This window comes from Colius striatus, chromosome 1 (genome assembly GCF_028858725.1).
Source record: "Colius striatus isolate bColStr4 chromosome 1, bColStr4.1.hap1, whole genome shotgun sequence".
In the NCBI taxonomy this organism is placed as follows: Eukaryota; Metazoa; Chordata; class Aves; order Coliiformes; family Coliidae; genus Colius; species Colius striatus.
Window position 1 is genome coordinate 157,794,607 of NC_084759.1, and position 14,290 is coordinate 157,808,896.

Sequence of the window (14,290 nt, forward strand, 5' to 3'; positions counted from 1 at the left end):
TTTAGGGGTCAGCTATCTTTAAGAATGTTTATTAACATCAGCTTTTCTTTTAAGGTAGCAGCTACTGTTTAATTCCACAGTACAACCAAAAGGACTGAATTCTTTGGTGCAGTTCAAAGCCAACAGAAGCAGGAATTAATCGAGTAAGCATAAAAGTTAGTTACACTGTGATAACCACCCAAAGCATAAACAGCTCTTACACATAACATTCCTTTTCTCTCCATGGAGAATGCCACTATTAGGAGCAGACACCCTGTCAGGCTGCAGTTGCACCTCAGCCCTTCAGGACTCCAGCTCCTCTCCAGCAACAGCTTAATACAGGCAAACAGAAGAGTGGATGCAAAGTGCATAGAAGTGCAGCTCATTTCTGCAAAGACAGGTTCTTGGCACTTCTCTGGAAACAGTGAAAGCCTATTTCTGTTACTCTTGTTTCACAATTCTCTAGATCCTAAAGTGTAGAGTAGGTTAATGTTTTCATACTTGTTTTTTTTTGGGGGGTGGAGGCAGAATATTTGAGGTATTTGCTGCTATGAAATGAAGCTTACATATGCAGTATTAAACAGACACTAAGCACTCTGTTTCTCATTTATTTCAGGCAATGACAGTGGTAGAATTTAAACCCTCATGTGAGATGAGGGCACAGCCAATAATGACATCATATAGTTTGTTTTCTACAGAGTCAAATATATAAAAGTTTCATGAAACTCATCACTGGGGCAGCCAGCATAGTCAGTCCATGAGTTGTCTACTCAGTTAGACCAAGCTTCTTCTTCAGAGATTCTGGCATTTCAGGTGGAGGTGGACGAGGAAGTCTGAAATAAACCTTCACAGAGTCGTAGATGAACCACTGTAGTGCAGTCAGGGTACCAATCATAATGATACGAGCAAACAGACCTTTCCATACGCCTGCAGGGCAAAATATAAAGCATGAGTAGTGCAATAAGCCAGGGAAAAAAATAAATCCTGCCCAAAATACGAAACACCACAAACACTTGATCCATAACACATGAAAGTAAGGATGTACCTTTGAATCCAAGCCTCTGAAGAACCTGTGAAGCAGAACTGCCCTTCTCTTTGTTCAACACTGACACCACGGAGTCAGCAGGATGGGAGACAATTGCGCAGAACACACCAGCTGAAAGAATCATTTTATGTTAGTTCTGTGGTGGTTTAGGTGTATCATTACTGTGTACACTATGTACAATCAACTGAAATTTATTATTCTAACTAACTGCTAATAAGTTGCACAGAAATTACACCAAGCTTCCTGACATCCTAAAAAAGACAGCAGGTATATACTTATAACGCAACACAAATGCCAGAAAACAACTGAGTCCTGCTCTTGAAGCATTTCTTCTCTCACAAAACTCTAAGTCTTTGGCTATTGAATATCTCCCTTCCATCCAGACTTCTCTCCCCTTCCTTCAGCCTTCCCTAGTTTAGCAAAGGTGCAAGATTCTCCCATTAAATCAGTTGCAGTTTCCAAACTTGGACATTAACATTGGCAATAGGTAGGAGTAATTAAGGGTACTGTCTACTACAGACTCTTTTTCCTCTTACACACTATGGGGTTTTTTCCTCCTTCACATTTTACAGTTACAATTCTCTCATTCTAACTATAGTTATTGAATGATCTGAAAAGGAATAGGCTTCTAGAGTTGCAACATTCCATTAATGAAGTGTAGGACTTAAATATTCCTTACCAATATAACCTGCAACAAATGTGACTACCAGCTGTTCTCCTTTTGTACATTCACTTCGTGGCTTAGGAACGACATACTTGTAGAGAGCTTCCACAGTTCGTTCAAAGCAGGCAAATTTCATCATTGTGTATGGAATCTGTCTCATCCATAGTGGAGCAACGCCTTTATAGAAACTGAACACGAGAAGAGACAAACTCAGTTTCATTTTCTCTGGTATTTAAGGTACACTGCTAACTTAAAAAAAATAGTTGGCTTCCTGCTGCTATCAAGAATACAGCTTCTAAATACTGACACTGTACATCTTAATGAAGTGTCTCAACACCAACAGAACAGAAATTTAACTCTTACTAGTTTCCAAGTACTAACTTTAAACAGCATCAGAAATTAGAATTTACCTGATCCCTGTGCTGCACAGCTGTTTCTCTAATCACTCCTCATATGACAATGCACTGCAGTAATACAGTACTAGTACAACACATGTGGCATGGCCCTGTCTGCATACCAGCCAAGTCCTGATAGTGGCAAGTGACTTGTACATTCACAGCTATCAGAACAGAAAGCTAACATGCAGTTATGTTACTCTTACATGCCAATGACTCAAGCATCTTCGACTGTACAACCAAAAAGTTGCTGAGTATCTCTGACTGGAACTGCTAGAAACTGAAGTTATCCAGCAGAACTCAGCACAAAGACACTCACAAAGATGGATCTAAGGAGCATGTGGAATTGACAGCCAGCTCAGCACAGATTCCCTAAAGCATATTAAGTTGCTATCTTTCAATACAAAGACCAAAAAGTATTATAAGCTAAAGCCACAACTGGTTTTAGCAACAGTCTTTCATTAGGAAAGAAAACAAACCACTCGGTATTAAGAATCTGAATAAAAGTTTACAACAATAGAATTAAGAGATCCTTACGCCCAGATGCCTTCTTCTGCGAACATCTTGGGCACAGCCTGCCGCAGAGTGTTGGCATAGCCAGGCTGTGTCTGGATACGAACTTTAGCAGCTTCCATTGGAGCCAGAGCAATGTCAGCAAAAAACTCCGCACTGGCAGATGCCGCTAAATACAGCGAAGTACGCCACAGATAGGCATTTTCCTGAAGGGAATTTAAACACAGGATTTTACTAAAGAATTATGCTTTTGTGATTACACTGCATGACTATTAGGCTGCAGACACACAGCCTCATGTAAAACACTGAAGGCTTACCTCTCCCAGCATGTTGCCATACAAGATTTTGAAAACTTCATAGAAACCAAATTTACAAAGGCCTTGCATGGAATACCCAAAAAAGGTGGGAGCCCATCCCTTCGCCAGGCCACGAACGCCGTCTTCTTTGATTGTCACTGAAAATCCATTGAAGATGCTCTTGTATTTTTGTGGATCAACCTAAACAGAATAGGCAGTTAATTGCTTGATATAGCTTATCATTTCCCTTCCCATACTCCTAGATGAAATCTGAACTTCTGCAATCCCTCACACAGCTAAGGTTCCTTAGGCAGCAGATGTATTCACCACAAGGTTACACTAATGTAACTGCAATAGTTACTTGCTAGTCTCAAATCCTAACTTACTTTAACAGACAGTATGCTCCTCGATACTGAGGAATCACCAAACTGTCATAATTTTGCTTACATTTATTCTCCCAATCAACAACACAACTTTCTGCATTGAGAGTGTAGCGGTATCCTTTACGTTTAGATCAGATTATTTTAAAATTTGACAGCCTCTGTCTGCAGTCTCACACACTTTACATACCACATGTATGTACAGTCAAGTGTTGCCACAAACCAAACCTGATGAGTCACTTGATTCTTAATCACAAAAGGTTATTTATTCACTGTTAGTTTGATCCCACCACAAGGTCAGACTTAGATGGAGCAAAGCAGATCAAAGACTACTCAAGAACTTCTACACTTGTACTTTGACTTCACAGTGAAGGCTACATACAAAATTGTTTTCCCCATCCAAAACTTTGTGAGAGATTTCATTAATAACTTACTAGAAATTTTTAAACGAAAGAACAGTTTGAATCATTTTGTTTCATGTGAAAGGAAACCATATCATATGGTTCTTCAATGGGTTCTTCTGACAAACTTTAAGTCACATCACACTGTTACTTTTCCTATTTGATGTCATCCAGTCTTCCTCAGAGGGACAAGAGGCAAGATTTCACATCAGAAGTTGACCAAAGCTTTTAGAAAGAGCTATGGGACACGCATGCCAACCTGAAGTGACTGACGCAGCCTCACAACCATCTATTTGAGAACTAGCTCACCTAAATATGTCAGCTTTGTTAAGATTCAGAATTTCAGAAAATAGGACATTTAATGGAGCACTGCAAAATGAGACTATGTTCAGCTCAAAACCATGTTTACAATCATCTACATAAAGGGTGACCACTTCTTAGAAAGATATAAGAGACCAGGCAACAGGTTTCTTCCTGAAGAACCTAAGATTAGCAACAAGCTCTGTGCTGGATCTGTGGGGATAAATGCTGACAGGTTTTACAAGGTCACACCTGGAATCCACACCTGAGAAGGAAGGACTGGTAGCACAAGCCAAACACCCCCACCAAGCTGCTGGGATGTATGAGTCCTTGCTCCCAGTTGTGTAGGCAGTGTTGTACAGCTGTTAAGCCTTCTGCTCATTAACCCAGTTTGCGGTCAGATTAAGAACTGTTTGAGATGCCACATTCTTTTGACCCATGATCAATCTCAATCTCCTCCTTCTCAGGAAACTCAGCCTTAGATGTGGGCAGTCAACCTACCGATCTTGGATTTTGAAATCCGTAAAAATAGAAGAGCGCGCTTAAGCTACGTTTTCAGAAATAAAACAAATTATCAGCTACAGCTATTCCCTACTACTAGAAACAGGGAATTCCTACCCAGTCAGCCTGGTCTCCATGCAGATTTTGTAGAAAGCAGTGCGCTGCTCTCATTTGATGTACCCCGTGTTTGTCTGACATGCTACAGAATTCCTAGTTTGAGACCAGAATTTCACATGCTCTCAAGTATGTGAAAAGGCTTCTAGTAAAAAAAGTTAAACAAAGGCTTTCCAGAAGACGACAGTTTTTAAGAATGTCACTTGCAGTAGTGCTAGTGTGACTAGTAGGTCTAAGTCACAGTTCTCTTCTAATTTCAGGAGCACTATCATTGCAAAATCACCACTTTAGAATCACTGTCGGCCCATGCAACAGGTAACTCAATAACTACTACATTTTCAGAAATTTACAAGCATGCCTTAATTTGCTTCATTCCTGAGGCACAATTTGCCTGAATAAACTCATTGTTTTTATCCATGGCTTTTTACTAGATGATTTTAATATGGAGCTGGTATCGCAAATTCAGCACAGTGCGAGTCCCTTCAGGTCAATTGAGAACCACTGAAACTAGTCACAAGCACTGAAGGCCTCACCAACACCATTTCCAACTCTGATATTCCCAAGTGGCATAATTAGAAAGTATCCAATCCATAAGCCATGCAGTGATATCCACGGTGTTAACGCATCAAACTATACGTGCACACCACTCCAGGTTAAAATTGTACTGTTTTTCAAAACACCAAAGATACTTTTTTCTTCCAAAAGCACATGAATAGCGCTAGACAGCTTTACAAGCTGTGGTGGGTACCTTTTAGCAAATGTAGCCAGTTAAAAGTCATCCAAAACAATTACTCCAGATTATCCTAAATGCCTCTGCTTCTCTTGAAAGTGGCATTTTGTTAGTCTCATACCAGTAGACTGGACAAAGTACCACTCACATTTACTCAGTTCTTATCATCCAGAAAAGACTGCGTCCTTACTGTAAACTCTTAAAATGCTGGCTACATAGAGAAAAAGTTTAAGAAATGTTTAAATCAATACAAACCTGCATACGACATTTCACTAAATCCAGAGGTACCACAGCAGTGTGTGTCAGGCCACAACTTAGGACCCCACCAACGCCACAGAGAGCATAAAACTTGAGCGAGCCATATTCACAACTGTATTCTGCAGCAAAAAATAAAGACACACCATGCTTTTACATCAACTCCATGCACGGTTGGGCAATGATGACCAGGGGACAGTTTATGCCTCCAATTCATTAGTACATTAAATATACCACACTAAACATGCTTTGTCAATGTCACCACATACCAACATGCAGAACAAACCTGCATTCTGCATTTAACCAGGTCTAGAGGAACCAGTGCTGTATGTGTTGTTCCACAGCTAATAATCCCACCAAGGCCACAAAGCAAAAAGAATCTGTTCGAGCCATATGCACAGCTGTATTCTAGTTGATTGAAAAGAAATTACATACATATGATAAAAGGAAACAAAGATCAGAAAAGAAATAAAATTGACTGAGTGCTACTGACTGAGTGCTACCTTCTCCCACACGGTATTATTCCGCTGTAGCGTTACGCTGTAGCGTTTTGGCAAAAAACCAATTCCCTTGTTTTACATTAAATGTTTAAGACTGAGAAGATTAAGATTTTCCTTGAATTTGTTTGTTTCAAAAGAGCAAAAGAAGAAAAAGTCAAGTTTTACCTCACACCACACCTTCACTGCAGAAATTAATCCCTGAAACTGCAAGTAGAGCTCAAAAGTTGCAACGCCCAAGACTTTTCCCATATCAAGAAATTAAGCAAGAACAGTGTTTCTCTGGTATTCTAGACAAAGCTTCTTTGATTATTATTCTGTGGTAGTGTAACTTCTCTACTTAAATAGAAACCATCCAGATCTACGAGATCAGTGTTGGATTTTTCTTTATATGAATATACTTTCAGGTATTTCTCAGATTCTTTACACAGATTTGTTAAAATATTTTCTTTCAAATATAGAATCTCAGATTTTATACAGCTTCCATTTCATGAGACTGAAGAATGTTATTAAATTAACACACAAAATGCTCATAAAAGAGGTTCCCTAAAAATACTTCTGATCACATTTAATCAAGAGAGACTTCATTTGCTCTGGTCCATACAGTACTGTGTACGTAAGTATTTAGTCTTAAAAGAACAAGTTATTAATTTCCACAGATTCCAATAGAGCAAAGTTACCAGACCTGAAAAACAAGAATCAGTTTCCCTCTTCTGTTTCTGAAGAAACTACAGATCTAGCTTTCTATGTGCAACCAGAAAACTCTCAAGTTTACAATGAACAGTACAAGATAAGCAAACAGTTCTGCTGCTATGCTGAATAGCTAAAATATACAAGCAAAAGCACACTAATATACTGAATAAGCATATAGAAAACAATACACCACGTAGAAAACATTCCCTAGGGTAGGAATATAGAATCAAGGTCCTGCTGTTAGATCCAGAGGTGTTACTTCAATATAACCAAAGAGAACAACTAAATAAGAACTATCTCTGGAGAAACCCTAATGAAAATCAAAAGATAGCAAAATCCTATCTTATTCTGTATTTCTTTGCCCCATCTTCTTGCTTCTGAAATAAATTCAATCATGAACATCAACAAAAGCTTACCATTACATTCAATGGTAGCGACAGTTAAAACACTGTGATAAGCCTGCTAGCGTTATCTATTCTAAAATAAAAAATACCACATAACAGACACCATATTAAGCCCAAACTTAAAGTAAGAAATCAGTTAACAGTCAGAATAATACATAATCTATGAGAAAGTTTGTAACTGAGGTACTGCTCAAGACTAAATACACTGGTCTGGGACTTTAACGTGTACCTCTGAAATAGCTCCATTACACCAGTAGACTTGCAGACAGCAGGAAAATTTTGTTTACAACTTGCCAGAATGGTTAAACAAACACAAACAGTTTTGGCCTACATCACAGCAGTACCACAGTAGTTACCATGCTGCCCAGATACCAGCAGCATTTGTTCACACTCTCTTTTTCACAACAATTTCCTGTTAGAAGTGATACTTAACCAACACAGACAGACAACCGTAGAAGCCACAGAGAAGTAGAGCTTTATATCACAGTCCTACTCTGACCAGTTGGCTAGGTGCTTAAAAGCAATAAAGCAAGCCTACATCAATTAGGCTTGAGGTCCTTACAAGTACTCAAGTTCATGATGCTATAACAAAATTAGGAAAAAAAGCCACAGTGTATCAATCCTAGACTTTTTTATTTCAGAAGTAGGGTCAAACTTCCTAGAAAACTATTACCTGAAAAGAGAACCAGCTAAACATATATTTAGTCCAGAGGGCAAGAAAGTTATTTTAACATACCTAGACACTGACTTAAGACAAACACCCTGAAGCTACTCAAATAAAAATATATAGCACAAAACCATATCTACAAACAGCGACATTTCAACTATTTCATTTCTCTGCTTCTGATCTGACATGTTAACAAGGACAAATTCCAAGAGCTGATCATAAAACACTTTGTGTCTGAGCTGTGTTATGGTTGATGACCTTAGCTGACCTCAAAAGGTCTTGTGGTTTGTACTTTGTGTGCCCTTGCATAAGCTCAGATATCTTCTGCAACATGTTCTCTCCCAAGACAAAGGCCAGAGAACCAACTGGTACACAAAATAGTAGGTATGCAGAAAAGACTACAAAGACTAAGAAACACCAGTCATCTTTGCCTACAAACAGGATGAAGATTAGGCATAATGCTTTTAAGCCTGCTGAACGGTTATGTAGGGCTTTAGGTAGCTAGCAACAAGGCTACTACACTGAAATGGTACTTCCTTGAATACTTAAGAAAATCCAACACTGAGTTCTCTTCCATCTTACATGAATGCTCATGCAAGAGCACTAACATACTTTTCTAACCGTAATATTTTAGCAGTTATCTTGCTGAAAGCATTTATTTCTTCATTGTTTTTAAATAAAAGCACACAGATGCTTTGAAGTTTCTAACAGCTTAAAAGAATTCAAATTTTAACATCTATGTCTCCTAATAGAAGTATCATCAAGATCTGACCTTTGGAAGTCACAAAATTTACCGGGAAATATACAAGAAACACTTGCACTTAAATCTAAAATGCATCACTGCATCTTAGACAGCAGAGCTATCTGGTAGATGCTGCATCACTACAAAGAGAGAGAAGAAAAATCAAAACCAGAAAACCAAACAGAACGGCTACAGGTACATCTCGTGTGTCTGAATGTTCATATTCAGACACAGGTCCAGCTGTGAATACACAGAAGAAAAAAAAAAAAAAACACATAGGAAAAAAAAAGAGGTTGGGACAAATGATCTTTCAAATCCATCTAGATTCACATGCTGCTCCTCTCCACAGAAGACAGGCCCACAGTCTCAGCCCTCGAGGCTGCAGGCCCAGCAGAGCCAGAAAAAGCACTCCCGTGGGCGCACGACAGCCTCCATCGAGGGCCTCGGTAATTACTCTGTGCCAAAGCCTTCCCGCGTCCTTTCCCGGATCCTCACTGCCGCTCGGCCCACGCCGCACGGGCAGCGGAAGCGGCTGCCAGCACTTCCCCCGCCCGTGCCCTTCCTCGTCCTCCAGGCGGGTGCGCAGGCCCAGCGTGGCTCCCCGCTGGACTTGCCAGGCCCCGCGGGGCGCTTGCCCTCCCGCCGCCACCCCGGCGGGCACGGGCCGACGGGAGCGGCGGCAGCGGGAGCACCGGCCCCTTCCCCGCCCGCGGGCCTCGCCTCCGCCGCGACCTTCCCGCTCTCACCTTCGGCGGCGGACGCGGCCGCCAAGGTCCGCCGCGTGGCTGGCGCCTCCGCCGGCTCCGCGCGCTTCCTCACCCCATCCTGGCACAGCTGCAAGTGCGGCGCGTAGAAAGGGTTGAGCCGGGCGAGCGGCGCGATGGATGAGAACATGGCGACCTGCGGAGGGCGAGAAGAGCAGAACGGCGTGAGACCGAGAGGCCCGCCGCGGTCCCGGGCGGATGGCCCCACACCCAGGAGGCGACCTGTCGCCCCGGGGCGAGCAGCGGATCCCGCCGGGCGCGCGGCGCCCGGGCTCACCTCGTAAGATGGCGGCGGCGCGCAGAGGGGCTGCTCTGGCGGCAGCGCGGCGCGGAGGCTGACGGCGGGCCCCGCTCCGACACTTTGTCCTTCGCCGGCGCGCGGGGCGGAGCGGCACGCCAAGAAGCCGCGCGGCGATTGGCGGAGGCGCGCTGACAACCGGCACTACCTCGCACGCGCGCTCCGGGACAACGCCCTTCCCCAGCGCGCGTGCGCGCCACGCCACCGCGCGGGGCCGCCCGGAGGGAGGGATGGGGGGCGGTGGCGGCGCCCCGGGGCCCGGGGCGGCTTCTCGCGTCTCAGCGCGGCGCGGGCGGCGGTTGCCTTTGCCTTCGCAGAGGTGAGGCTGGCGCCGCAGCAGCGCCAAGGCACGAGAGACGCGAGGGCTTCTGGCTGAAGGAAGGCGGCTTCTAGGCGCCTCGGTCCTCTGGCGTGCCGCAGCTTACGGTCCGTCCTTTGCGCTATCTCCCTCGGAGTGTGCTTGCCAGTTGGCCCACACAGCCCTTCAGGCTGCCATGGTACAGCCCTGGGCCATGTCAAAGCAGGGCAGCTCCCACATTCCTGCTGTACTAGTTTCACACATTCATCACCCCTTTGCCTGCTGCTAGCAGAGGCAGGCTGGCTTTGATTCATGCCCCGCAGCACTTGTACTTTGATTCCCCTGCAGTTTCTGAGTTTCAAGAAGTCCTCACCCACCCCTCCATTTACTAGTACCTAGTTAAACTTCCTAAAGAGAATCTGGTAAGCACAAGGCTATGCATTCTTAACATCCCTCTCACCCAGGTGGCACTGCAGCGCCATTTAAGACCAGGGGTGATTAAGAGGTAGGGCACCAATGCACGCAGCTGTGGCCTTTTTGCCTTTGAAGGACAAGCTTGCAGGGCACCTTGACATGGCCTCTGCAGTACTAGGCTGCAGCCACCTACAGGAAAAATGCTACCTACTGGTTTCTTAAAAGGAGGATAAGACAATGTATAAGTACCAAAAGGGTGGATGGCAGCAGCATAAGACAACGCTTTTTCTGTTGTTTCCAGTGACAGGACTAGGGGTAATTGATAAAAGCTTAAACATAAGGAAAAACTTCTTTATTCTGAGAGTGAGGGAGCAGTGGAACAGGCTTGTCCAGAGAGGCTGTGGAGCCTCCTCCTATGAAGGTTTTCAAAACCCATCTGAACACGTTCTTGTGTGACCTGGTCTAGGTGAACCTGCTTTAGCGGGGGAATTGGAACTAGATGATCTCTAAAGGTCCCTTCCAACCTTGACCATTCTATGATTCTATAATTATTTAGCACAGCACCCATGGCCAAGGCCTTACCTACCTTGAACCACAACTTTTCGAACACTGTGTGATTTCACTTTCTGTGGATTTATAGTACAAAACTGGCACACTACAGTTCAGCACTCCAGGTACTGAAGAGATAAGAACTCTCAAGTTTTCACCATCTTAATCACATCCTTCCTTTACAGCACTCTGTAGCAAGGAGCACAGAAGATGGCAAAGCAGGAGGCACACACTGAATATCCTAGCTATTATGTCTGGGCACAGAGCCATAATGTAACTGACAGTGCACCTGCACTCCCACATTGAAGAAACATGCCTGCAGTCAGCTCGGCAGCTCCTCTGGAACTTCCTTGGAGGATAGCCGGCTACACCAGCCCTAGGAAGGACTTGGCTCTACTTACTGTTATTGCACAACAAATCTGATCCAGGCAGACTGTCATACACAGACAAAAGTGACACATGCCTAACAGCATTGTCACAGGAGGCTGGGTTGGCCAACTCCCTCTTGAGTCAACTTAACTCCAGCTGCTGAGTAGAAGGTAATTTGAAACTTTTGTTCTTTGAATGCTTTCATTTAGCAGCCAGTTGAGAGCCTGAAGCACTGTTTACTTCACAGCCTCTGCCAGCAATGAAGACAGGCCAGAATTGCTCATTTTGCCATTACTTGTTCTGTTCTACTCGCATCTAAATACTTTCTGGTAGCAATGTTTTAGCTGAAAGCCACTTAATTACATAATAACCTCTAAAAATGACTGAGACTTGGGCTTCTATCTTGGAGTTACATATAAATTATTGCAATTCTTGGAGACTTATCTAATTTTTAACATATGGAAAACCTCTGCTCCTTCCAATTACAAAGGATGAACATGTGACTGTATGTATTTATACATATCCAGTGGCAATTTGTGTGCACAACTAGTACTAACAGTTACAGTCTGCAAAACAGTTTCTCTGGTTTTAGCTGATAACTTCTAACAGCTGTACTATTAACAGCTGAGCATAACACATACATAGATAATTTATGTTCCTGCTGAATGTGTATCATTTTACATAGAAAATCTCTTAAACTTTTGCCAGATGTGAAAGAATAAAATAGAAATAGCCTGTACTTCAAACCATCTAGATTAATCTGACTTCTGACACATGCTGAAGGCAGTAATAGATGTTACCTTTCAGGGCCCACCTCTGTCATATTCACAGTGAAAAATGCTATTGTAAATTAGCTTTTCAAACTTTACAAGATTAGGAAAATGTCAGTGTGGCAGCTACAAAATTTTCCTAATTACATCTCTCCTTTCATTATTAACACCCACCACAGACACCTTCCATTCCCTTCACCTCAACAGCCCAAGCAGCATACAGTAAAAAAACTGAAGACTACATCCTGCCTTACAATATCTTTTCAGTTTTACCATGTTAGTGAAGCCTGTAAGTAAAATCAAATCTCTTAAAAGCTTGTTCCCTGGGTGACATGGTTTTCAAACAAAAAGTACAATGAGACAGTGAAACAACCATCCACACCTTCAATAATCAGGTTAGCACAAGTAGCATCTGCTCCTGTTGTAAGCATCTATTTTATGTACTCATTCACTGTATCAACACCAGAACTACTAGACCGTGATTCTAGAGAGCCAGTAACAGATCAGTTCAAGCTGCAAGTAGGTCTCACAGACCAAGGGAAGCCTTAACACTGCAGCATCTCCTTCAACAGGATCCAAAGCCAGCTAGGTTGAACGACAGCAGTCACATCCTCCAAACACAAGCAGTAGTAAAACCTCTCCTATTCTTGTTTATCACTGCCGTAAGTGTTCTTGCCTGATAATCCTTAATCTAAATTCTCCCCAGACATTACATGTTTTTTCTCTACATAACATCACACTTTTTCCCCAAAAAACAAATGAAGGCAGCAATGCAGATAGGAGTTTTAACCACAAATGCTGACAAAGAATTCAAAGTGATGTAGAACATAAAATCTGATGATTTATTCTTTTTTATATCAATATACACATAGTACTTATAGGTGTATATGCCACCTTTGGACTATTTTACAAGTTGAATTAACTTGCAGACCCTATGCTGTATGAACATACACATGTGTGTATACATGTGCTGTAGCTTGCTGTTGCACTGATGCAAAGCAGCCTGGTATACTCCCTAAAGAAAAAGAAAAGCAAAAGTCAAAGGAAACTTTTAGACAAAGGTAGGTAGACTTACCAAACATACAGTAAAAACTATATTAACAGATAACAAGGGATATACTGAAATGCCTAGGCTTGTAAACACAAGATTTTAAACTATCCATCACAACCCACCCTTGTATTTTGGTCAGTCTGATGCAGCTTTTAATTGTATTTTTAAGAGCTTTTCAGCCCAATATACAGCTTCAGCTGTATCAAAGCAAGCCAAATATTCCATGCACAAGTCATGCCACACAATTTTACAAGTTTCACTTAAAATTACACATTTTTCCCCTCCTCTGGGAGCTATTTTAAAGTTTTCTTTTTATACATAGCTTTTGTAATTTAACTCTGCACAAACTACTTAAAGATTTTTTTTTTCCCATAGAAGTGAGAAAGCAATTAGCAGGAACTAAGGATTTTAATACCATGAAGATTTTCTTGATGTTGTGCCACACGAAACAAACCAAAATACCCCCAGATCAAGCCTAGGAGGGTCCCGAAAGCATTCTGTAGGGCAGTACTGAGCATACTGCTAGCAAGTAAACTTGCTTTCTACTTTAACACAAATCAAGGGCTTCACAACACAGAATTCAAGATCTTCCTTGACAGTTTCTTGTTCAGACACATCAGTGCTCTCAGCTTCACTATGGATCAGGGGGCATAAAATTGTCTCGACACTGCAAACAATATGATATCCTCTAGTGCTTTGCAGTCTGATACCAGGACTGCAGGGACTGGGTGCATATTAAAAGATTAGCACACCATTTGAAGCTCCCATTCAAACAGGCAAATCAAGATCTGCCATGTTTTCAGCACAGCATTCTAAGCTAGAATGACTAATCATGAGAACAAAACTCACTAAAAGAGTCTGGAAAACAACTAGACCTTTTGTAACCCTTACCTTAAAGAAGACTTACGAGATATTTACTACATCAGAAGACAGCTCATTTTTTTGCAACTGGAATTTGGATACTAATAACAGCTCATAAAACCACTCTGTTTTGCCAAGATAAAACTAACAGAACAAAAGTGAGATTTTTTTACAAAAAAAAAATAGGAAAACCAGTGAAAGCACTACTGCTGCCTGAGTACTTTGATTCAAAAAATAGTATACTTCAGTCTAACTTATACAGCACTATTTAGAAGGCTCAAAAGCACATGCAACTATTCAAGCTGGTAGCACTATTACTATGTGTGTTACTCTTAAAATA

General features: G+C 42.1%; 1 protein-coding gene and 1 non-coding gene across 2 annotated transcripts; both read right to left on the minus strand.

Annotated features, from left to right (window-relative positions):
* Positions 1-573: 573 nt before the first annotated feature.
* SLC25A3 (solute carrier family 25 member 3) lies at positions 574-9,727 on the minus strand. The gene is made up of 8 exons (XM_062015127.1): positions 9,618-9,727; positions 9,323-9,476; positions 5,574-5,695; positions 2,914-3,093; positions 2,621-2,802; positions 1,704-1,876; positions 1,025-1,135; positions 574-906 (listed from the first exon to the last, which is right to left on the minus strand). Exons 2-8 carry the CDS (start codon positions 9,468-9,470, stop codon positions 746-748), a joined length of 1,077 nt encoding a protein of 358 aa, XP_061871111.1. The 5' UTR covers positions 9,471-9,476; positions 9,618-9,727; the 3' UTR covers positions 574-745.
* LOC133624737 (small nucleolar RNA SNORA53) lies at positions 2,193-2,426 on the minus strand. The gene has a single exon (XR_009818087.1). It is a non-coding gene; the product is annotated as a small nucleolar RNA SNORA53 (small nucleolar RNA).
* Positions 9,728-14,290: the final 4,563 nt, after the last annotated feature.